The 27,168-nt window shown below is 33.5% G+C and overlaps 1 protein-coding gene across 4 annotated transcripts in view; it reads left to right on the top strand.

The window, feature by feature from the left end:
* Nucleotides 1–27,168, top strand: part of fstl5 (follistatin-like 5) — a 281,857-nt gene that overhangs the window by 152,694 nt on the left and 101,995 nt on the right. For all 4 annotated transcript variants that reach the window (XM_088633293.1, XM_088633292.1, XM_088633295.1 and 1 more), the window contains exons 5-6: nt 3,170–3,366; nt 5,727–5,847. In XM_088633293.1, coding sequence (XP_088489419.1) covers nt 3,170–3,366; nt 5,727–5,847 — 318 coding nt within the window. The remainder of the gene's footprint in view (nt 1–3,169; nt 3,367–5,726; nt 5,848–27,168) is intronic.

Here is a 27,168-nt window from a genome sequence, read left to right as displayed (position 1 = left end):
GTTAAGAATTAACTCATGTTCATAGTGAAACAGCCTTTGGTGTTTTCAGTTAAAGTACCTTAAATTGCAGAAAAAAATGTTTGTATTTGTAAGGTTTTTGTAATAACTTCTTGGACCTTTATCTGGAATTGCAGAAGAAAATAACTGAGCTTGCTACAGTACAGTAATCTTGATGAAATAACAGACTCTTCAGTAAACTTTTAGTATGCCCAGAAACCTCTCATTAAATACAACAGGTATTTTAGAAGATTAATTTTAGTGATTAAAATCACTAATTTTAGTGAATTTATGGTACCTTACTAATTATACTTCAAGTCATGTATTCTACTCAGCTGAGCAATTAATCTAATTGAATTATGCATAAGACAGTGGATATGTTTCAGAAAGCTAATAATGCTATCTTAATGTTAGCATACATTTAATACTAAAGTTTAATCATACTAAATAATATTGTTACAGCTGTGGAAGTGGCTATTTAAGTTTTTCAGGATCTAGAAACAATTGATAGAAAGTGTTTGCAGAGCTGTAGATGGCAGATCAAAAGGAATCTTCTGCTTTACCTTAATCAACTCCTTGGTAGAGCATTAAGATTCGTTATCGATGAGAAGCAGGTAAGCAGAAGCAGGGGAGACACAGACACAAAAAGAGGAGCAGGAAGAGCAGATAGAAAGAAGAAGTGTGCCAAGCAAGAAGACCTTGTTCAAGTTAACCTACTGTAAAAGATCGGATTCTAGCTAAATATTTGAAAGTTGTTTAAGAGGACTTGCCATTCTGTTATTTTTGGAAAGTGATTTCTATTACAAGGAATTCTCAGGCTGAAGGCTTACTCTCCAGGTGAGAGATGTATTTTTATAATAGTGAGATAGGGCCCTATTACTTTTTTTAGGGCTTCTGGGTTTATATAAAGAGATTTAGCTCTAGGTTGCATTTTGTTTTATTAAGGATGCAGGTTTATCTCTCTTGTTGTCCTGTTTACACAATATGTAGGATTTATGAGTACTAGGTTTGGAGTTTGGGCTTTTCTGGTTGTTCAGGAAATAGGCCACCGAGATGCCTTGTTTGTAAATAGAGTAAATTATAAGCTGTATGTTGTGTTGTATACTGTTAAGTTTGTGTTATTGTTACTGTTAATCTATAATATTCTGTATTTAATTTTAATATTTGTTTATCACCAGTTTGCTTCCAATTTATTTCTCTTGTGCCAAAAAACAAAGAACTTAGGTGTCTCTAACTATGCCAACCGCTTGGGTATGTTGTGTCATACAAATGACAAAGTCCAGGTGTCTGTGTAGTAGTAGTCCCTTTATTACAAATGCATAAAATAAGTAACTAAAGATAGTCTTTTATACCGTGAAACAAACAAGCTAAAGTGACACTCCCCCAAATAGTTAGTAATACAGAAGTACAGTATGTCTGTATATGGATATACATCACATAAAGTTCGTGCAAAGATTAGTGAAGCAAACTGTTTAGCGCACCCCCATAAAACTGTGTGTCAATGAGTTTACCTAGTGATACATGACAAATTTCTCAAATGTACAAATAAGCATAATTTTCCTGTATAAATGTCTGAGTGATTCTAAACATGCAGAATAAGCATCTTATATCTTAGATCATTTCTCTTGACTTTAACTAGTTCCTCATTTCATTTACATTCCGGGAGTGAAGCCAACTTCAAGCAACAAGTCTGCATCATTTGCAGAAATACAGAAATAATCCCATTGTCTCACTTGTACCTTCAGGTATATTCTCATATATTCTTGGCATATTTCTGAACTTTTGGGATTATAATTATTTCTTTAAATTGCCCAAGTAGTGTGTGAATCCTAACCCTAACCCTCCCTGGGATGTCAACTGAACATTTCCCCGATCTGTATGTAGGCCTCTGTGGGCATCGGATTTTGAATAATTTTCTTAACCCCTATATTTGTTACAACAAATTTTACGTAATTTATATTTTGTAGTTTTTAGATGAAAATCATTTTATCATTTTAATTAGACTTTTAGCATGCATAATGCTCTGTGTACTTTTAATGTAAGCCTTTTTAAATAACTCTGGATAAGGGTGTGAGACCCCAATGAGTAATCACATATGTAGCCTTTGGTGAGTAAGAGGATGTGTTACTTTTGTTGATATCTTTTACACTTTAATTTTACCAGCATGAAATTGGAATATTTTGGTATCCCACAACATATTATGCAATTCATCAGAGCCCAGGACAAAAACGTCTTGCCTAAGACCAGAAATCAAATTTAAAGCTAAACTTCATTTAACTTAAAAGTACTTGTGGCAGTATATCATGAAAGAAGACATTTAATGAGTGTTAAAATTAATCAGGGTAAACTACATTTTAATTTTCATTGTTTCTTGAAATTTTGTTAAATACTGACTGCACTTTTATCTTGTCAACTTTCCCATCCTTATCAAAGCAGCTGTAATTAGAAATGTCAATAGAATGCCTTTCATCTTATAAATTAACATCACTGGTATTTAGGAGATAAGACTACTGTAAAAGCAGCTGTACAGTATCTATACTAAATGACAGATCACAAAATGATCTTTCAATGGCAGTGAACTATTGAAGGCTATGGCAGTATTTTAGAGAAACTAACTATAAATAGATTTAACCGATGTATCTATAGATTCTGTAATATTATATAATTATATTATAAAATTAGAATGTTCTATTTAAACCTTTATAAAATGTATAGAAGCAGTTGTTCCTCATAATACCTTTTTGTTATTACTATCGAAGTTAACATAACTTACCTGACATTGCTTAAAAGTGCTTCACTTTACACAATTTAGCAATGTTATCTTGTTTAGATGGAAATAGAATGATATACCCATTGTTTTTTTGGCCAAAGGCTATACTGCAGTTTTCAGTTCCTATAAACAATTTTGGCTAATTCAATCTTAAAATAAGCAGTTGGCCATTCAGAGTGAAACAACATACATGTATGCGCTCTCAGTCCTACCTTACGCTCTATGCTTCCAGTATAAGCTCCAGGTTGCTGCAACATTTATCAGCACAGCTTTTCTTCATGGTGTTAAAGATTTGATGTTTGAATACAAATAAATTTACAGTATACACAGATTTTCCAATGAACATAAGTATCAAACATTTTTTATGTCTGTTGTTTTTGTTTGTTTCATCACATTCTGCAGGTGACAAGTGTCAGATGAGTGACTACGGAAAGTTAAAAAATCAGCTGCTTGATCTGCAGAACCAGAAGTACATCAGACAGGTCAATGAAGGGGAAAATGAAGACAAAATGTCCCTGAAGAGACTGTTGGTAGACCAGATGTTCCAATACTTTGACTCAGACAACAACGGACTTGTAGATAGCAATGAGCTTACACAGGTGTGGAGAAAAAAATGCTTCATTAATAATGAAAATTTAGAAATTGCATTTTATTATGTTTATAAATGCAAAATCATTAGACATTTTACAAACACTTTAGTCTACAGATTACATGCTTACATATTAGAATATACATTGCACTCATCTGATGAAAATAACACCTTTGTTATTTTTTCATTGGAAAATACCCACACTTTGAATGATTGAGTTTTGTTGTTAATGGGACTAAGTTCATGTCCTTCTCATTTTACAGTAATAGAAGCTGATCCTTGTGATTTAATATTTATTAAAGATGCTGAACTCAACATTTATGTATGTGTTTGTTGCAGGTTGGGTTCGCATGTCCACTGCTAGAACCAAAAGCTTTATATTTTAATATGCTGACTGTAGCTCCCTGTTATTGTACAGTATGACACAGCAATTAATTGGACAACTGCCTTATTTGAGCTACATACTGTACAGTAACTATATTCCCAAACCAACCACTACCCCTTACCCAGACACTAATACAAGCCCAAACCTTAATCCTAATACTAATCCTAACTCACATATGCCAGATGTTCCATGAAAAAAATATTCTAGATCTGCTGTCAGAACACTTTTGTAAGACTAGTGAACTGTGTATTTCATTGCCAAAAAGAAAGGAATCTTTTGAACACAGGCTGGCAGGAGCTATTGTACTTTGCTATTGAAGGTTGATATAGGAAGGCTGACGTACAAGGTTGATAAACAGTGAGTGAAAGTAAGTGCAAAGAACTTCAAGTTGATAGCAATACAACGAAATGCCAAGAATTACATTGTTGCCACAACATCAATTGCAAGTACTCATTTCAAGTATGTCATCCAGTTATTTGTGGACTTTTAACATTGCAGTTATCAAAAAGGATTCATTCATACATCTTTTTTTCTTTATGTGCCTTTTGTTTAAACCTTAAATGTACATACAGTATGGGAAAGGAAGATCAAGTAGCACAGAACTCCTTTCTCATTTCACCTACTGTTTATAATTATGTGCAAAAACAGGTTCAATCAAGTATTAAAAATATTTAATCCACCTTTTTTCATTCTTTGTAATTAGACAGAATAGATTACCTAATACATATAAGAAACCCATTTTAGACTGCATTACTGCACGCCTAAAATGCAAATGCACTGGAAGGAGCTGACTTTACGAACACTTCAGTAATTTTAGGACATGATATTGGAAGTGCATTAGTCCAGGCTTGCGGATGGAACAAAAGCTCAAAAGGAATTAAAGCCTTCACACATTGCAATCTTTTATTCAAATGTCTAAGCATCAAATCCCCCATTTAAATACATCTGCCTTCTGAAGATACAGTACAACTATTTTTTATCCTGTGTGATGAAATATCATTTGTAATTAAAATCTAATTCTGTATAAATGTAATGGTATACTGTCTAATGCAGTCCTAAAAAAAAGGAAGCATACGAAAAAAAGCAGAACATGACAATTCAAATATCAGCCATTTCTTTCATTTATAGGAACATCCATCCATTTTCTAACCAATTCATCCAAGTCAGGGTTGCAAGGAGCCAAAGCCTATCCCCAAAACCCACAGGTGCAGGGCTAGATACGTTCTGGAAGAATTGCCAGTTCATTACAGGGCACAGACACAAATATACCACGGTCAATTTTCCCAGAATCCAATTAACTTATCGGAATGTCTTTGGACTGGAGAGGAAACTAGAGAACCCGAAGGATACCCACGTAAACATGAGGAGAACGTACAAACTCCATGCAGATAATACCCCAGGCCTGGACTTCAAACCAAGCAGCCAGTGAGGTGCAGCAATGCTAACCACTTCACCACTATGCCACCCTCATAAGAACATAAAGTCTGTAAACAGGAAGAGGCCGTTTGGCCCTTCTAGCACATTTATTGCTGGTAGAAAGCAACTCATCCATTTATTTTTGCAAAGATAACATGGTTTCAGGTTTTTTTCAACATGGATGGTTAGCTTGTTCCAGACACCCATGAAAATATTTTTCTTTTTTTTCACATTTTTGGCAAAATAAAGGAAGAATAAATAATTTTGCATAAACCCAATTACTATTCCTCAGAAAACATTTAATTCAAGTTAGGTCTTCTTCATCATCTTCATCATCATCAAAAACCCCTTTCAGTGCACTTGATGCCTACCTAGAGGTATCCTTTGCAAACGTATAGCTTCAGCTACAGTATTTCCATCATCCTTTCTTGGCATTTTAAGAGTTCTATTGTATACCAGCATTGTTTATCTAATTCTCATTTTATTTTATAATTTAATATTTTAGCTGTTTTCCATAGTCTTGATCATTCACATCATACATTGGTTACATTTTACACAATGTATTTCAGGTAATCAAACAGGAAGGACTGGCCAAGGATGTATCTGAATGCACTTTGTTTGATCTTTTGAAATACGATGATCGGAATGTTGATAAACACTTGTCCATAGAAGAGTTCTACACAGCATTTGGTAAGTGATCTTTATTCTCGGAATTCTTTGTTGACATTTTGTGGTTTTATAAATAGTGAGAACAGCGAATTCTTCAACTAAACAGTTATTACATTGATGCTTTGTTTTAATGGGTCAACATGTGATTTTTATTAATAGTGGACTGACACTCTGCACAATATGAATATCAAATATAGTCAAAGCAAACGTGCGGTTTACATATAAATGTACAGTATGTACATACAGTAGATAGAACATAAGGTCCACACCGTTCCTTTCTCATTGTCTGCTTTTGGGATGAAATGAAGCAACACAGTTGAACAAACTGACCACAATGGTAAATACAGTATAGTATAAACAAATATCAATCCACCACATCATGGTATTAGGGAAGATTTAGACAGTATGTTTTTTTTTTCAAAAATTGAATTGAAGTATTATTGCTTTTGAAGGGAACAATGAACACTGGGAAACTATCTAAAGTGGAATGATGCAGGTGGAAACTGACAGCTGTCTTCATCAGCACACATGTCTTTGCAACTTTAACACATAATAGTATGATATACTACTTGTTTGTAAAGCAAGGGAAGTATTTGACAAAATATTATCTGAATAACAAGTAGGGACAGTTTGATAGTATGTGGGCTTTAAAAACTGCATACTAATGTATTATTCTTAACTGATTTGCTGTTCAAAATGACAGATAACCAAAGGGATAGACAATGTCATAAAACTGTACTTATTTTGCTTTGTAAATGCACTGCAATTTCCATATGAAGCAACATTTTGACAGGAGATGCTTATAAACAACTGGATAAAATAAGTTGAAAACCTTTGCAATGTACTGCATGTTAGCTGTGGAACTATGGGTAAAAGCATAGGAAAAAACCTTGATACTGAGCACTCATTCATTCAGAAACAGAATTCAAGTTTCTTTCTGAATTAAGTTTACAAATCATTAATGACTACATCCATTAACATTATTTAAGTTATCTGCCAGTGTATCATACCCAATGTGCTACTTCTGTTAAATATTAGAATAGAGGAAATAGGGGCTCCTTCAAATGTTAGGTATACTATTAATCAGACTCTGTAATTATTAAGTATAATAAAATTGAATTTTCCTTGTTTCTTCATTGATTTCTCCTACTGTACAGCAAAAATACTGCATGTATTGTGTCTTAAACTACAATTGAAATGTAAAAACTAGTACACTACTCCTCTCCCTCTGACAGCACTTGAATTGAATACCTACAGGCATTAAAGTTTAATAGTGGTTCACCTGATTTCAGAAAAATACACCTATCTCTCTACTGTATGGTCCTTCAGTCAGGTTGTGGATTTGTTAAGCCTAGGCGGGCTAGAGCTTGCAGCACTCAGTCTCCTCGGATCATGGGTGCATTTGCATGAGGAGTCGAACACCTCCTGGGGCTATGCTCAGCATAACTAACCTGCATCTCAGAAGGACATTCAGCCTGACTCCTGCTGGAGAGATTCTCTGTCTGTCTCAAACCCATTCTGCATTTCTGCACCTTGTCTGTTTAGCTCTTGTTTGTCTTCAAGCCTTCACTGGGCTCAAGCTATTGGATTCTTTAGCCAGTCAACAAGATGCAGCTTTCATCATCTGCTTTCAATCAAAGATTTAACCATGAGCATTGATGCTGTGCAGTGCTGGGGCCTTGGCTGCTATCTAAAGATTGTCCTGTCTTTGTGTGGGATTCCTATGGGTGTTCTTCTTTCCTCCCCCAGTCCAAAAACATACTAGTAGGTAAAATGGCTTCTGGAATAATTGGCTCTGGTGTAAGTGTTTGTGTCTGTCTGGCCTGTGACAAATAGGCATCCGATTCATGGTGTACCCTACATTTTTCCCATTACTTGCAGGGATATGCTCTCCCACGATCCTGAATTGGAATAAGCAGTTAGAAAATGGATAGATTTAGCCATGAAGACCATGGAACTTTCAGTACAACTCAGGGATAAAGTTGTAGAAAGTCAGAGTTCAGGAGAAATGTATGATTGTATCAAAGTTAATAAAAATCCCATTAAGCATGGTGATGTCAATCACTCAGGAGCAAAACGTGTATTGTACCACCAAGCACTGCCTAGATCAGGCTATTCCTCCAAACTAAGCAGCAGAGAGTAAACTCCATAGGGATACCACTGTGAGGCTAAAAGCTATAGTTCAGTGGCTGAAATGAGAGGAAAAAATGTACGAGTTAACAATATCACAGAAACTCTACAAAGTTGGCCTCTATGGCAGAGTGACAATAAAGAAGCCATAACTGAAAGAAAAACATGTAAAATCCCACATGGAGTTATTATCAAAGCAGTTAAGTAATACTGTGACAAAATGTTTTGTGGTGAGAAATTGCAAAGTATTATATCTAGCCTAACACAGCACCCAGTTAACACCATCTCTATTGTCGAGAATGCTGGAGTTAGAGTTGTGTTATGGGGCTACTTCTAATCAAAACGATTGGGTACCTTGTAAATAATTGCGGGAAGAATGTACAGAGAAAAGTTTAACGTATCAAACAAAACAATGAAAATACATGTCTTTTAGTGGGCTAGTCAAGGACCTGACTTCAATCTGATGTTAAATCATTGCTGTACATCAGTAATCCAACCCAATTTTGATAGAGCAAATTTGCATAGCAGTTGCAGCTGTAAAATTTGCAAAATGACTTACAGTTATAATGGCTACCAAAATACTTAAGCAATAAAATTTTTTAATTATTGAGTTATTATATTTACATTTACCTTCTTTAATTCATCAAAGTGCTGTTAATTTGAGGATTTTAATTTTGCTTATAAATATTCACTATAAAAAATGTGCATGCAGTACATAATTTTTAATCCAAATAAATTGGGCGTCATTGGAAAGGAGTTTATATCATTCGCAAGGTACAGTATATTGAGATATATACTGTAGTTAAAATAAAGAATCCAAATCCACAGATGTTATGTTAAAACTGTACAAAGAATTAGCAGGAGATCATTATTGCATTATTGCTTCAGGAGTTCAGCATTATTGTCATTATTCTTGCTAGTTTCAGTGGAAAAATCTTTGCAGATAAACAGTTCCAAAGATTCAGATAAAATTGAGGAGACTTAATATTAAACAATTGTTCCATGACAGAAAATATCCTCCCTTACAAAATTACAAAACTATCTTTATGCAAAACCTTGGTTTACGCAAATGTATATAAGCAAACTGTAGCAAGGTCCTGTTCCTTATTGACTTTCTATTTCTGATTAAACTGTGGCCTCATGTATTGGGAGTAACATTTTGTTATTTGTCTAGATAGAGCTTAGCGGTTTCAAAACTTAATATAATGGAAACAAGAGAGTCCTGTTAAAATATGGAAAAAGTCTGCACTTTCCTGTCAGTGGAAAAAAGATGGGTATATGATGAGTGAGATACCAAATATTTAAAGACAGAGATCAAACATAATGATTATTTATCTATAATTAGCCTTCATAAGGAAGGGTTTACTATGAGGGAAAGGCAAAAGAAAAGTCAAAATATTACATAATGCAGTGCAGACCACAATCAATAGAAACTGATAAACAGAAAAAACAAGGACTCACAAAGGAGATATCAATATAAGTGATTTGAGGGAATAACAACATCATAATTTAAACTTGCTTTTAAGGAAGCTCTCTGTGTTTAATTTTTAATATCCATAGACTGTCATCAGTCAGAGAATTTAGAAAATTGTGGTGCTATCTCTGAATTCCACACCTCTTTAGCTAATTCTTAAATTGCTTAGACATGGAATTGTGAAGTCACTGTTTTTTTGTAGACAACGAATCTTGGAGGTTTTTAACATTTGTTTAAGTACATTGGCCTTTTTGGCTATTAAATACTGTACTATATGTACTGTAACTAAATTCCTTAAACAAAGAGTTTTGGCCTCTGTGAATGAAGCCTGTTCTATCAGTTCCAGCACTTATCAAAGAAAGAACTCTACAGAAGACTTAGTCTTAAGTGTCTATTAACAGTGAATATTGAAAGATTAATCACTGAACATAATTTTCATAATGTGCAATATAAAGGTATGCTGATTGCCTTTACTTATCAAATCCACAACTGTGTCAACTTTAGTTTGAGTATTGAGGATGTTGCTATCAGTCAAAGTACTCAACTCTTGTTGAGATCTTGTCTCATCTTCAATGAAAAAAGTATTGCATTTGACGTTCTATTAACAATTTGGTGAAGTTGTCCCTTTTTTGTAAAATCAGCATTGCTTGTGCTTCATGTCTCTCCCAGTCGATGCAAAGTCACTAAAGCATGTACTGTATAATATTTGTCTTTTCAAGACTTGCTTACTGTGAAGCAGTTCTTGCTGGTTCAACGAAAAGTGTTCTTAACAACATCTTAACTAGTTGCAATCTTTTCAGAATTCAACGGCTCAGATTGTACCTAAAAACAAAACGAATTAGCAACAATTGTTTTCGTTTCTGTGCATTTGCTAAATGTGAATTTCAGACTTAATTCGGATTCAGATTCAATGTATTGTATTCCTGGCTATATCAATTAGCTGCAACAGTATCTCTTTGTACTCTGGCTTACTTTCAGTGACTTAGTTTCAGACTCCAAAATTATTATTTATTTGTTCAAATTTTCAAGGGTGCGGAACAGCGCATTTTAAACCATCCTGTGTGTCAGTCAAAACTTTTAAATCTGATCTTAAATCTTATGTTTATTTTTAATTCCTTGCATTTCATTGGATATTCGTGCATTTCTAATGTTTTCACTTTTTATTGTAACATGTCTTGATATATGTTATGAAAGGCTCTTTAATAATCATTACTGTTGCAGTGGGCCAGCATTAATAAGCTCAAGTGTTAATATACTGTACTATAGGCTTCGTACCATTCAGATTGAATAGGAATGAAATACTTCAGATACAGCAGAAGGTATCACATAGCAAATAATCAGTAAATTGAAACTAAAATGCAGTGTGAGACTCTACATAATTTGTATTAATTACAGCTCTGAAAAAAGTTTCAAAATGTAGTTTACATTTTGGAACATGCAATATATAATCATAAATCATCTTTTCCAAAACTCGTGTGCATCTGCATAAGATTTGCTTGAGATTATACACAATTAAACCAATATATGTTGTTTTGATGTAATCTTTTTTTAATGATTTTGATTAAGTGAAGGGTAACGAAATACGGTTGTTGTTTTTTTCCGAATTGGAAGTAAACACGGCTAGTATAGACTATTGTCTTTCTTCACCATTGATTTGTAAAAAAGACTTACATCCAGATTGTAATGAATAGCTGTCTCCTAATTAGATTGTAGAGGCAACATAGAAAACGTTAATTAAGATTTAAAGCAAAGAGCTGTATAGGCAAAAAAAAAAATCTAAATCTACCCTTGAAAATGCATTTGCTCATTCTTGTGACAAACTGCACTTCATATTACAGTTTAAGTCAAAATTCTGCTTACTTATTTTTTTTTTTAGATTTGGTCACTTTTGTTGGAGATTTTTCTGCTTAATTATCATTGTCAGTCACACTGACAAAACCAGAAATACTAATAATGATATGTAAAATGTTAGAGAAGCTATCAAACTTTAATCTTGGTGCCTTCATGCAAAATAATAAAGCCTTCAGTTCTAGGATTTGGCCTTTGTGGTGATCATCTTAATAATCCCTGGATATTCATATAATTATATTTATATCATTCTTTATGTAACAGCCTTCAAATATATAAGCTGTTTTTGAAGTTAAAAACTAGTAATCAACCTCTGTCAATTTAAAGTCTATTTATGAAAGGTTTACTCTTTCCAGTAACAACCGTTTTTCTGTTTATCAATTCTTTGTGTGTCTTTTGGCAGTACAAGACCTTTGCAGTATTTTCACTCCGTTTCTCAGGGATTAGGTGGTTGGCAGTGACCTTCACCTCTTAAGCAAAATCAACAGAACTGAGAAGGAAGCTGTGATCCCCATGGCAATTGTTTCTAGCCAGAAGAATTTTTCTAATCTTCAGTCAGGTGGCCAACCTGCACACTTTTGACTTGCACTTAAGCTATGACAATCATTGCAGGTCATTCAGAAAGTAGTTTAGAGTTGAGTGTTTTTTAAATCTTCTGTTTCTTTGTTTCCTTAAAAAAACATTATTTTTCTGACTGAAAAACATACTACTCTGTGCAATAAAAACGTGTCTTTAAGGCATACTGTATGGAAGATGAGCAATGTCTAATTAAATTTTAATTCACACTGGCCCAGATTTGCCTTTTATTGCAAGGCACTGTAACTTTGTCTAGAAGAAAATCATTTAAACATTGAGTTATTTAGTCAGTTAATTAAGTATTAGGATACAGATGAGGTTTTATTTCAGTTTTTGATGCAAAACAGAAATTTTGAAAAAATACAGCATCTAAAAGTTTCATTTGAAAAGCTGGGATTCCATTATCTTTATGCTTGGATAAATTCCAAACAATGTTTTTCCTAAGATTTCTTTCCTGTTTTTGATTCATTGCTTTTTGAGGATTTCAATTTTGATTTGTCACAGCATATTTGTTAAACTATACATTATGTTCTGTTTTTGGTAGACATAATTATCAGACAATGTTCATCTTGAGGATTGTATGATTCTAAGCCAGTGAAACTACAAATACTGTACCAGTATGCCTGTTTTGGACATCATAAATCATGCTCAAAAAGCAAAGTTAAATACTGAGAAGGGCATGGATGTATGCCAAAAAACACACATGTGATGAAAAATACATTGAAATAGGATTCACTAGGACCTGAGATGATGATATTAGTTGCAGTGTTTGTTATGTGGTGAAATTCTTTAGAACTACACCTTAAAACTACTTCTTTCACAGCGACACTTATACACAAAACATTAACAGCATAAAGACACCATGAGATTTCTTTGAAACTGCATTATTGCAGTTTTTGGAAACAAGAAGAAAATATTGTTCTCTATAAGATGATGTTGTTGGCGCATTGTTCCTAGTGAGTTACAGGGGGGCAACGTCAGGAATGCTCCATGACAGGTATTAATATGAGGGAGGTATGAATGCTACTACTGGCAACAGACCCCACTGGCACCAAGTCTGGGATAAGTGTAGAAACGTATATCAGATGGTGCCATTTTCAACCAACACTGTCTCACAGAATATTGATATTGCCAATAGTTCAATCAAATAAGGTATCTTCCGGAGCTGGTAAGATGCTGACTCTTTACAGAATTCATTGTGTGCCTATTTTAATGCTTATTTAAATGCTAATGTTTATGTTTTGTGTCAGATGTTTAATGGCTGTCATTACTTATGATAGACAAACACTTTTAAACTTGAGGACAGACTCCTTAGGGTCACCAAACAACATTTTTCACACACTGCCAGACTGAACAGAGATGCGGGGAACAACAACAGAAAGGCAGACACCACTGGAGACGAGGCAGCATACTAGCACATCTACGAATGAGTCCACACAGACATTCGCTGCCATTTATCTTATTAGCAAATGTTCAGTCACTGGACAATAAGATTGACAAGCTACACTGTTGGATCAACGTGGAAAGGGACCTGAGGGAATGCTTGGTGTATGCCTTCACTGAAACCTGGCTGAATGCATGCATGAAGTGCCTGGAGAAGCTTGCGTTATCACACACCAACTCCTCCATCACAGAGTCCCTGGACCCCTTACAATTCGCCTATCAGAACAACAGATCAGTGCATGATGCTGTCTCCCTAGCTCTACATACAGCCTTGGAACATCTAAACACTAAGAACTCATATGTGAGAATGCTGTTTGTGGACTACAGTTCAGCATTCAGTTCCATCATACCCAGCCAACTTGTGACAAAGCTCAGGGGACTAGGACTGTACAACTCTGTCTGCAACTAACTGCTGGACTTCCTAATGGAGAGACCACAGGTGGTGCGGATAGGTAATAAACATCAACACCGCTCACCCTGAGCACTAGCGCCCCACAAAGCTGCTGTCTGAATCCAAGGTTGTACTCCCTATTCACTTACGACTGCACAGCAAGACACAGCAACAACTACGTCATTAAATTTGCAGATGACACCGCTATACTATAATAGGCATGATCAACGATGATGATCACTTACAGGGATGAAGTAATACAGCTGCTGAGGTGGTGTCACAGTAATAACCTGGACTTGAATGTGAGTAAAAAAAAAGAGCTAATGATGGACTTCTGGAGACATAGGCTGCACACTCACAGTCCATTCAACATTGACGGGACTGAAGTGGAAACAGTCACCAGCTTTAGGTTTTTGGGAATTAGTATTTCTAACGACCTAACCTGGACTGTGAACACTGACTCTATCTTGAAGTAGGCTCTGCAGCGCATCTATTTCCTGAGGTGCCTCAAGCAATGGAGGATGCCAGTACCTGTGTTGGTGAACTTCTACTGCTGCACCATCAAAAGCGTCCTCATCAACGGGATCACCATGTGGTACTGCAACACTTCTTCTAGAGAGAGGAAGGCATTGCAGAGAATGGTGAACCTGGCCCAGAAGATTCACTGCCCTCAAGAAAGAAATACAAGAGCATACAGACACTTACTGTACCACCAGATTCCTCAATAGCTTCTACCCACAAGGGGTGCGACTGGTGAACAGACTTGGACTACACCTACGCCATCTACCTCATTTTATTTATTTATAGCACATCTGCAGTCATGGTTTACATATCTGCATTGTTTACATTCAGACTGTTTACTTTATGCACTGTCTGCACTTTGTTTTTTTTTTTTACAATCGAGAGACTTTCTGTAAGTAAGAATTCCATTGTACCAGTACATGTACCGGTTACATATGGAAATAAAGTTCAAGTTCAAATTCTAATTTAAATGAAATGAGACAAAGTATATAAAAGGATCACATACTTAATACTTGTCTGCATGAGGCCGGTGCTGACACAACACTCCTAACTTAAAAAGAGTGAACCGGTATGGTTGTTGCCCTGGTGCAGTTAGGGTCAAGGTACAGTACATGTAAGGTCAAGTTAAATTTTACATGACTTTTTTACATGCAAGTTTAAAAAATGTGGTTTCCACTAAGACAAGCTAGTGTGCAAATTAGATGGAATATTTAATGCATCACTCCCTTCCAGCTATTTTCAATAAACATGGGTGACACTTAGGCAGCAGGGACATGAGTTTGTAGAAATCTGTGCTATATATGTTTCTGATGCTGCAAATATTGGCTGTGAAGAAACATGAACACATTAATTCTTTTTCTTTTAGGGTTATCTACTTGACCCATATAATCCTCCTTTCAATTGCAGTTCAGACCCTGCGGCTTGGGGGTGATCAAGCAGATTTCTCCAAGAAAAGTTATATAGGAAAACTGTCAGTGCACTGTTTCCGTGGGTCTCAGCCATCTCTCACCCAGCAAGTGGGTACTCCCATAAAACTCATGACCTGCTGCTACTCTCACTAAAATGAAAATGAAAAAAAAATCTTAATCTTGTTTTTCTTTATTACCTTTTCTCCTAAAATAGCCATGATGCCATTTTGTTATTAATGGTCACTTTTCTCTGCACTTACATTTTGAAGTCTTGGGTACAGCTGGCAAATCTCTAAATGTCAAGCGATGAAATTTCATTGTAATTAAAAAGATAGGTTGTTCACTAATTTAGTACACAAAACTCAACATTGAAAATTGGACAAGAAATTCACATTTTGCCACAAAAAATACAATCTTACATGACTTAAAAAAGATCCTGAGGATACAGCAGTGCTTCAGGCTCTCACCAGACAGGCTATGTAGACAAATTTGAGCCAAAAGAAACTTCCTTAGAGTATTTCACTTTCATGTCAGATATGACAGCTTTTATTTTTACAAGCAAGAAAGGTTTTTGTAGAAAACATTTTTACTGCAGTTGTTGCATTTCTCTTATAAACGTCCATTCCTGATGAAAGTGAGATGTTTTTGACAAGGTAATCCATTCAAACATTTTTTTTTCATACCTTGACTGTATCAGGTCCACCAGCAAGTAGCATTCCACTCGGTTTAGTGTGTTTATCTTCAGCATCCACTATTCCTAGAAGTCCATTCCTAAAAAAATACAGTACCTCATTTTCTTTAAATTGTTTTTTTTTATTGGTTCACAGTAAATTAAGCTAGTCTGGAAGTTAGAACATACAGTACAGTAATTAGTAAATTAAGGGTATACATGAGTAATGTTAATATTGTTTTGTTCGTATATTGAAAAACACCTAATCCATCAGTTTTAAAATGTTTGTACACTAGAGTAGGTTGTTTAGCTAGGTTGATTTTCAGTGCACAATAATATTGGCATGTTTAAGGCTGATTCAAAATCCATTCTAGGCTTTTAAAGAGTTTTATTTTTGTTCTAATACAGTGTCCTGCTCTGGCAATACAGTACATCGCTACTGTGTGTTTGTTGCTGTACCTGTATAGTAGTGGGTAATTTGTTTCTTTTATTTCAATGTGACCAAACCATTATATCATTTTCATTTTTTATCAGACTGTTGACATATAGTATGCTTTTCAACTGGAGAAGATGTCCATGCACAGTTCCTTAAGAGCACCTTGACTGTATCCTCATGTAGATGAAAATAATTTCAAGTGAGTCAGCAAGAGCATCTTTCAAAGTGACTCTACAGCATTCCAACTGACTAGTATAGTTTGCCCTAGTTCAACATTGATTATATTTAGGAAGAACAGGATTTGATTCGTAGATTGATTATTTAGTTTTTTATGCTGGGATTTTCTGAGGAGTATGTACTGTACTGTATATACTGTAGGTGTTCTTACAGAGATTTCTAAAATCATTTTGGATAATTGGTTTGAGATGATGAAAAATAGGAGTAGATAACTTAGAGGATGAAGCTAAAATATATACAGATTGTTTCTTTTATCATGGAAGCACTGAAAAGTTGAGGTGATTTTGGGGACTATCAAGATATATTATATAATAGTCATTATTACTTTAGTACAAAGACTGGACACATGGCATAAATCTCATCTGTGCCACAGATTGTCTTTTCAAGCTATTTCAAATCATTCATTTTTAGTTTTTTGAAGGTGGATGGAATCAAAATACTGATTGGGGAATGCTTTTATATGTCACCTAAAGTGAAAAGTAATTAGCTTCCAATTCCATAGAGTTGAGAATAGAGCTCTGTCTTTAAATTGTCTAATGAACAGTCTACTAACAAACGGAATACTATCAGTCGTCTTCAACACTGAAATATAATTAGATCAATTTAAATCTGGTCAGAATTAGTGTTTAACTGGCAGGGGGAGTATAGTTTTTATAACAAAACATTTTAGAACAATACCTAGTATAGAATATTCATAAGTACTAGTATCTAATATATTTGTAAATGTAGATTATAGGAAAAGAAATTATGGAATGTGTATCATATTTGATATGTGAAACAATATCTTGTTTATTAATATTAATTTCTGTGCTCAGTGAAAGATTTTATCGTTAATGGACATACAGTAATCCATTACTCATAATTGTGTTGTTTCCTGATAATGGATTAAAGATATTTGAACTGGTAATGCCAAATATAAATGGACTATACAGTAGGAATAAACATGAACTTCAAGCACGATCATTCAGTGTTTAGGGATCCCTAGATTAGGATCTCTAGTAAAGATTTTAAAGCATGTGTTAAAAACTTAACCTTGAGGGCAATTCTCACTTAAGTAACCTAACCACAATATAGCTCACGGGCATTCCTGCTTGTTTTGTAGGTTGATATGCAACGTGACCACTGTTACATATGAACAAGTAATAGGTTTATTTCAGGCTGAAAAGAGAAGAAAGAAAGACAGGGCAGTAACAGTGGTCACATTGCATATGCTTTGCTTACTGCCCTGTCTTTCTTACACCTGAAGAAGGCTCCACGGCCGAAATGTGTTTTCTTTCTTATTTTTTTTCAGCATTGAATAAACTTATTACTTGTTCCTTTGCAGCCTATGCATGCTGACGCAGCCACCCACCTAAATATTATATATATATATTACCATTTTATGTTGTTTTTCTCTAGATTATTTCCAAGTAATGTTACAAAAAATAATGTAATCAATTGCATAGAAATTATAATATCTAAACCAGCAACAATATTGGAATTAAACAATTGGTGATTGTTGTTGTGTTTAAAAAAATAACAGAATTAGATTCTCTTTAGATTGTCTCCTTTGTGGATGTGGATGACAATAGAGAATAATGACAAGACAGTTGCTTTGTATGCAAATATTTCCTCATTTACTATAGTCTGTGACCATTCTAAGTTTATAGAAAAAAGCATGTGCCATTCATCTGGAAATATGACAGTGCTCGTAGTTCAGGACTGTAGAATTCATAACTTCTGTGGTGATTCAATTTATGAGATTCTTTCTGTGAGAAGCACAGTATGTTATTTGGCACTGAGGTGTATTAATATAAATGACCATTTTTTTCAAAATAAATTACAAAAAGTGATTCTTAAAGCTACAGTAAGTGAATCCGTGACATATTCATGATTGTGACCATTATGAATAGACAGCTAGTTATTTATATAGTATATTGTGGTGTATCTAAGTGAAAATTATACTTGATTAAAACCATATACAGTATTACTCAAACAAATAATACTCATGCTGGAACAACACTTGTTTGAATAAACAGTACTTCATCTTGTTCTTTGACCAAGTGTTATTAGTTGATCATTGCAACACTGAAATTTAGTTAATAAATATTATAAATAATATTCTGAAAACAAAATCACATAGGACATTTCTGAGATTAATGGAAAATAAACACTATTTGATCTACAGGTCTAATTTTTAGATTGTTTCTTAGAAAAAATGCATTTTCTAACCAGTGAAAAAATTCTAAAAAATGGGTCTCTGAGGAAACAAAATCTTATTCTTTTGAAACCATTACATATATAGTATCTTCCCAAGAATTTAATATATTATTTACCTTCAAAGGTAAAAAAAGTATCACACTTACAATAAGCAATATCAGCAGACCTGAAACTCTTCCCCAGTCCATTCTGTTGAAAGTTCTCATTTTGTGAAATAAACTGAAAACCTGGGATGCTCGTTTCTTCACAGCAGACAAACCTTAGGGATATAAGGGAAGTTTTTTTTAAAGCTTCAGTTATTAACTACTTTTGCTGTGGGTTCAATATAGAGATAAACGTGTAACAGGGGTAAAATATTGCATATTTTTGCTTTATTTTTATTCTTCATTAATAACATTTGTATTTTAATTAAAATTGTAATTAATTTATTTTTGTTTAAACTAAAGATGAATAATTTGATTAATTATTGGAGTATAATGTACATGCAAGTATATACGGTATGCAAAAGGTTTTAGGTACTTACAGGCAGGATGACCACCCTGCAGGATCAATGTAAGGTACTGTGTGTTATGAGTAAAGGGAACATACCCAAGAATGCTCTGAAGACTAAAATTTGTGGAGTGCTGATGTTTGGACAATGCAGGAGTTCTCTGCTTTGTCAATACTGTACATTCAGTGATTAACTGTAGTTGAAGGTTCAATTTAATGTTGCTTTAGATAAGCTGAAGAGTTAAGTTATTAGAAATATTGTGTTCCTTCACTTGCATCTGACTTATATTAAGGTTTGTGAGTCTGCTTATCTGTGCCTCTCTTTGTACTTTGCATTCTGCTAAATAGAGGAGAAAACATTGTACTTAATTTTTTACACATATACTTTTATAATGGAACAAGTTAAAGTTTATTCCATGCTGAAAAGAAAAGAGACAAAATGTTTCAGCTGTGGGTCCCTCTTCAGGTGTTATTTCAGGCTCCACAGCTGAAACGCTGTGTCTCTTTTCTTTTTTTTCAGCATTGAATAAACCTCTACTTTCATAATGTGTCAACTACTGTATAAACTACTTTCATAAAAAAAATGTACATACTTTTACTCTAAATTTAGTCAATTTAGTAGTTTAACATTAGTATTAAAATAACTTGTGGTTGAGAATTTTAAGGAGACATAAACTATAATAGTACAGCATTAATGGGTGTAAGGAACTCTCTTTTGGATTATATCGTTTTTTCAACTGCATCCTTACTTGCATTTAGCACCACCTAAATTGGAATACAGGAGAGTATGGTAATTTATTAGATAATCCTTGACTATCATAACTGTTGATAAACTTAAAAAGGTATATTGAAAGATAATCAAGGATCAAACCTATAAGAGATCCAACCATAAATTAGTTCACTTAATTCCCCTTTCCTGTCCCTATTTACTGTAAATTCACAACTGTCATTTAGATTATTAAATAGCAGGCCTATCTGAATTTGTCAATACTGTATTATATTGTATGTTACATTAAATCATGCCCATTTTCAAATGCAAAACATGATACTGTATGTCACTATAATAGCTCTGTCTCCCACATTGACTTATGACTCCACTGTAACACTGTACAGTATGTGGAAACACTTTCTTACCATTCACAGCAACACTATCTCACACTTATCTTTAAGTACAATTACAGTACATAAAAGATAAGATATAGGGACCATTTGCTAGAATTAACTATAAACTGTACATAGGGGATTTGCCATCTATTTTTTGTATATTTGTTTTAAACAAAATGTGGAGATACAGCATGCTATTTTAAAGAACATAATTATATAAACAAGTACTATATTGTACATAGTATATATACAGTATATTAATATAATTTCATTCAATTTCCCTATAATTTATGTTTCTGTAATGCTTTGCATTAATTGAATTTTTTTTGTGAAATTTAAGGTTAGTTCCCATACAGAGGAATAGAATAAGTGAATACTGTAAGTACCGTATGTTTTGTTGTTTCGTAATCAGGCCGTGGAGTGCTTATGCTTTTAGATGGTGTATAAACTTCATACAAAATACATTGTATTACATCTCTCATTGACAATGGTCAGAAACATTGACTAAAATGCTATACATGTTTTTATTGAGATATTCAATATTGAAAACCTTATTTTTTGTGTATTTTGTAATAGTATGAGAACTGATAATGGAGACATTGAAATCGTACAAATATGGCTTTGAATGCATATATAACAGAGTGATTCAACCTTGAAGCAACATATTGATTTATCTTATACATTTTAATCTTGTATAACTTGTTTAATCACTTTCAAAATGATTAAAACAGTACACAGTATTGTCTGAAAGAATTTGGTTAATTAAAGTCTTTTAGAATTTTTATTTAAATTAGAATATAAACATTTGCTGTCATGTTATTAATGTTATTTTGATGAAAAGCACATTCTTTGAATATTCAGGGAAATAGCTTTAGAATGAGAAATACTTCAGATACTTGTTTCTGTTGAATACTGTCTGCAACTGAAGAAGCATTGTAACGTATAAATACAGAAGTACACCTAGTATCTGCAGTTCTGTATAGATCTAGATATTCCACAAGTATAGGCAAAGTCAGCAAAAGTGCCTGAGCAGATTTTTTGAGTGATTTATTTATTTTACCTTGTAAAGTTTATCCTTATTTTTTGCCAAATTTAGAAAACCATTCAAATCCCATTCAAACATTTGCATTGCATGTATTAAAGAAATGACTTTTTAAAAGATATTTGGGGTAATCCGATACCATAGACCACACTTATAGATCATACCCTGAATCTGAAAGAATCTAGTTTCTATTTGTATTTCTTCTCTCAGTCAGTCACAAAATAAAGACTAGTTTTAAATTGTTTTTGTTTTATTTTAAAGTATATGCATAACATTAAAAAGAGGATAATCTAGCCCTAGAAATCTAAATTTGGATTAAGGTGTGTCAGTTACACAGTTTTCCATATTATATAAAATCTCTGCCTTTTTGCTATATGAGAAAGAGTTGTGCAAGTAAACAGAGAAGCTTGTTGGTCACCAAGATACAGTACATTTAGTTTTATATATTAGTATGATGTTTTAATAAAATGTCCATTGAAATATCTTCATTTTAATGAAATGAATCATTTTTAAACAGACTGTGCTTGACTTGAGAATCTTTTCTAAAATTGTTATCTAATGATTAAACAGTCCAAGTGCTTAAGATGCTTGAACCAAGAATCTCGAAAAGGTAAAAATGCTGACCGTAATGCCATCCCTAATAATAATCAGCAAAAAAACCTTTTCATTCAAATTCTCAAAATATTGCTTGGTTTAAGCAGATTTGAATGAACAAAAGGCACAAGAAATTAATACAGTAAATACATATAGGTTTCCTGGATGTACTCTATGAGTCACTATTATTTGAATACATAATAAACAATATTTGTTTATTCTCTGCTTGTGTGTCAATTATATATCTTTTATGTTTATTAAACACTCAATGAACCTAGTATTTTGTAAGATATTATTGGGTATTATCTTCTTTTAAGCATGCCTCAGTGTGCTTTTCAATGTGCCTGTATAATATGTTATACTGTAATATTTTCTGCTTTTGTTCCAGAGAATTTCCAAAACACATGAACATAATTGATAGGACAAAATAAATACTGTACCCCACACATGGGACCTAAAAGCAGTCTTCAGAAATACAGTTGCTAGTAATCCTTTCAACAACTGCCAGCACAGAAGTTCATCTCATGCATTTACTCTAATGATAGTGTCATTGTCTATATTCTGATAAATCAGTCACCATGATGGACTACAAAAGGTGATCTTAATGAAAAGAAGGAGCTGAAAATCCATCTACGTAAAAAACAAACATAGAAAAGGCAACTTTAATATGTTGCTGAAATACATTGGCATATTTGTATTATTATATTATTTTTAAATGGACTTGCATGAAAGTGAGTAATTGTAAAATGAATGTTATTTAGTTATACAAAATCAGTGAAGCTCAGCTTTGTTTCATGCAATGTTTAGCAGATTCTCTGCTTACAAATGCCATAAATTAAAACACAAGCAAAGTATTCAAAAGATAAAAGTGTTCAATTTAATAATTATCTCTCTTTTGCACTGATGTAACAGAGCACATCAAGCTCTACAAAGTCTACAAAGACATATTTCTTCTGATTTGAAAAAAATATAATGATTCAGGGCTGTGTTTTTTGTATTCAAACAATATGAATAAAGTAAAAAGGAAAATTATTGAAAGTCCCTTCTTTAATGGATATTACTAGATTCATATTTGGATCAAACAAAGCAATCTTTTAAAGTTCTGTATTTTCTAATATATTGTATGTATAAACATCAAACTGAAGCATGCCAAAATGAATGACAGAAAAATAACAGATATGCAAAATATGGTAAACAAGGAAGAAAATGACAATACAATACACCTGGGAAAATAAAAAACAAATTTTTGAAATCACTTGCACTGGGTGGTGTAAAGTAGAGATATGTTGGCAATGACAAAACATTCTAAGTTTGCCTTAAATGGACCAATTTAAGCTTTTTATTCAGAAATAAAGCAAACTGTTACTATTAAAAACCCTAAAACATCTTTGAAAAACCCAACAGAGAGATGTCTGGTTTTATATAAATATGTGTACAGTATGTGTGCATTGGGAAATAAAAAAAAATGTCATCAAATAATTCAGCTTTAATTTTCACAGGCTGTATATCTCAAACAGAAAACCTGTGGGTTATTCTATAAAATGTAGTTCAATTATCTAGTGCCTTTTACCTTCTTAATCCCTATCTGTGGAGATGCATTGCTTAAAAATCTACTCCAGAATTGTTTAATAAGGTTAGCATATATTCTTAACAAGCTGGTTTCTTAAAATAAAGCGGAAATCCCATTATAAAAATAAGCATCCAAGGTAAAGTTAATGTTTTCCATACTAGTTGGTACAGTTCTTTGGAGCATTAATAGTTCTTCTCAAACAGTGCATACAGCATACAGTATCCCACACTGAAGCTCACAATACTATATACATGTACCAGAATAACCAAGTAAAAATTTAAATTCTTGAAATTTGGTCTTTGATTGCTGGTGGCAGAAAGTTGGGATACAAATCTTATTATATTTGATGTTCTAAGCTTTACTTAATTTTACTGTGCAAACAATTTTTGAGTGGAAAAGAGATTATTATGGGGCACTTGAAAGAGGCCTGCATAAGCATAATAATTTGCAAGTTACCTTCATAACCCAAAAAGCAATCATTATTGCCCCAAATAAAGTTTTATTTTTTCTCTTTAGAAACGGTGACTATTGGGTGATACCCCATTCCCTCTGAAATGACAGTGTGAGATAGGTGTAGGTTTATAAAATGTTGAGACTCTTATCTTAAAATCCAATCCAAGAAGGCAATACTGTCCTTAGCCGCCTGTCTTATTTGTGGAAGACAACTGGTCAGGTGATGTTTAAGTCCAGGAAGCTGATGCTTCCACTCTGCCACTCTGTGATAAGGAAGGAAACAAGGAGGTGTCTAATTGATGAGCCTGTGGGCTTTTAATGTGAGTTATTTTGTCTCAGACTTTTGTTTTGGAGCTGGTAAGAAGCTTAGCTGCCCTGCTATATTTTTGAAGACGTCTGGTTAGAGTTCAAATGAAAGTTTTTGTCTTGTCCTGTTTGTTAAAAAGTTTTTGTTTGTTGAATAAATCATGAATCAATTTTACGTTCATTTGAAACGATGCCTTTTAATGTGCAAAGATCTCTGAGGCATACTGTCAGAAAGAGATCTTTCATAAGGGTAGACAATTCAGGCAGAGGAATCTAAACTTACCAAGCTAAAAAAAGGCACAGACTCCACTCAGTTTGGCAACATGTCTATTTGGCATAGTGTACATAGGCAACCAATAAAATGCTGGTAAGGCTCAGCCTTTGAGATGACCAACCACAACATATTACCTGGATCTATGCAGAAATCTCCTCAACATTCTAATGTTTCTTGTAAAGAACATATAACATTATTATATAACATATATCATTAAATCTATCACTGAACAAGGAATATGAGAAAAAAAAATTATGACAATACTGTAGAAAGAAAAACCTCCACATAATCATTGAGTCTCTAAATGCATCATCTTCAGAAAAGTATTAGAATAATAGTATTAGAAATTTTTTTAAAATGTTTTGTACAACTTCAGAGGAAGTGATTATCAGCTATTTGCTGAGAAATTAGCTTATCAAGTATAGTAATATGTATCCCAACATCACAGATAAAGAATAATAAAATGAGGTGCTATTAGCAGTATAATATGATATTGCTCTGTGCTAGAAATGACAATAGTTAGGGTTATGCAAAATTAGAACATTTTTAGTCTCTTGGAGAACAATTAGCAAAGAAAAATTAATGCTTTAGAACACCTGCTCACTATTTTAAGTACGACTTAATAACACAACCAAATGTGTTCTTATTCCATAAATCTCAATTCAAATAATGCCAAGCTAGGAAATATACCAAACTGATTGCTTTACTCCAACTTTTATGTTATTAAAAGATTGCGAGATGTTTTACATTTAATATAATTAATGATTTAGGTGCTAATTACTGGGTTCTATAAATGTATTCAGAGGTGGTTAATGTATATTTGTTTTTGGCTCAATGTGAATTTGAAATAAAAGCCGTAGGGTCCTGCTGAACATTCAGCCTACAGCAACGCTGTTTGTCATCATGAATGATAAGTGTTTAATTTCCATGAATAATTAATTCTACCCACTCAAAAGATTCAATTTGCTTTAGCTAGCATTGCACTAAGCAAAATGTCTTTGGTGACTGATAGGTTTAATTAAATTTTGTCACAGATATGAATAAAAAATGTTCATATTTTAGAAAGTCACCACATTGATTTTTCACACACTTTCATAACGTAATGTGAAATCAACCTTGATAGAGCTGATCAATCATTAACTACTAAAAAATAGTTTGTTCATTGGTGCCACACTTGGTATAATGGAATTAGAACTGGTGTAGTTGACAGACAATAGTGCCAATCTAAAAACTGTTAATATTTGACAGCTTTTACACAGCTCATTTTGATGGATGCTATAATATAAATACATGCTGCAAAGAGTTTAGGCTTCTGTTCATCACAGCAATATATTACATACTTCATTTTGTGTTGCCTTTCCATCTGTCCCTGGGGCTATTGATTCTAACCTTGATGATGGGTGACAGACCATTTGCCCATGAAAATGGGAAAGTTTATTGTGCTGAGTATGTGCCTCCTGAGGTCTCTCGTGACTTGACAGACAAGCATGAGAAACTGCAAGGGTTTCTAGTATATGATCCCTGTAAAAGAGTAAGTTACAGTCTAAACTTAGAGTATCCTTAAATGTAATGCTTTAATAGGACAGTTTTTAACTGTACTGTGGGTAAAATTCAGATATCGTATCTAAGATAAACGTTATTTTAATGCTGAACCATTTCAATAGGCACGTCAAGAAAAAAATTCCACATGGGTTATTTTTTAATTTAAACTTAAAGTTATTTTTCAAAGGTTCGAGTTTTTTTTGTAAAAAATCATATTGAAAATTGAATCTAAATAGAAGCAATCCAAAAAACGTTAACGTGCTGGTTGTGCCCAAAGTTTTGTTTCTCTATGTTTTAATATTTACCTACAGTAGTAATTTAAATAGACACTCTATAAAAACAGTTGGGTTGGTTCTAATTAATGTGTATTATGATATTATATTATCATATCTGTGACAGCCCTCTGGGCAAGTTGTAATAAGATTTTGTTTTTAAATAGGTGTGTCTGTTATCCTAGATCCACCAATGCAGAGCTGAAAGATTCAAAACACAGTGATCTTTTTTACAGTGCAGGAAATTAGGAAAATCATGGATAACAATAAAATCAAACAACAGCCTAAGCACCCCTTGAGGTCCTGAATAATTTCTTCAAGTCCTTAACTATTATGCCAAGCAGTTAAGCTGCTTACTGGATACTAAACATTCATTCTGAGGCATGTCGTGCAGACAGGAATCTAAATTTTCTCTTGACTGTCTACCCTCTCGCATATCATAATTAATATTATGATAGCTGACTTACTGTACGTATATGCACCAGTACAGTTATACATTCCATGGGAGGCTAAAGTGAAAAGAAAATATCTGTAGGTCGTTATGAAAGGGAAGTCAGATATCCATTCTGGAATACAAAGGTACATATTACATGACGGACAACATCCCACTGATAACTTAAAGTAAAAAGCCACTGTAAAGATCCAGATATGAGGCAACAAAACATTAAACAGTTTTTAAAACCTTATGTTTTAAAATTGGTCATCAGTTGTAAAATGGTCTGATCCCAAGAAACCATAAATGTCACTATGAGTTTCTGAGATGCTTCATTTAATTTTGACATGAGAGTACAGAGTAACATTTTACAACATTAGTGTCTTCTGGGCTTGCTTAAATATTTTTCTTCCAATCAGCCCTTGAGGT

Source organism: Lepisosteus platostomus, chromosome 1 (genome assembly GCF_059453375.1).
Source record: "Lepisosteus platostomus isolate fLepPlt1 chromosome 1, fLepPlt1.hap1, whole genome shotgun sequence".
NCBI lineage: Eukaryota > Metazoa > Chordata > Actinopteri > Semionotiformes > Lepisosteidae > Lepisosteus > Lepisosteus platostomus.
The sequence above is the reverse complement of the archived record's forward strand: the minus strand, read 5'-3'. Positions and strand labels throughout refer to the sequence as shown.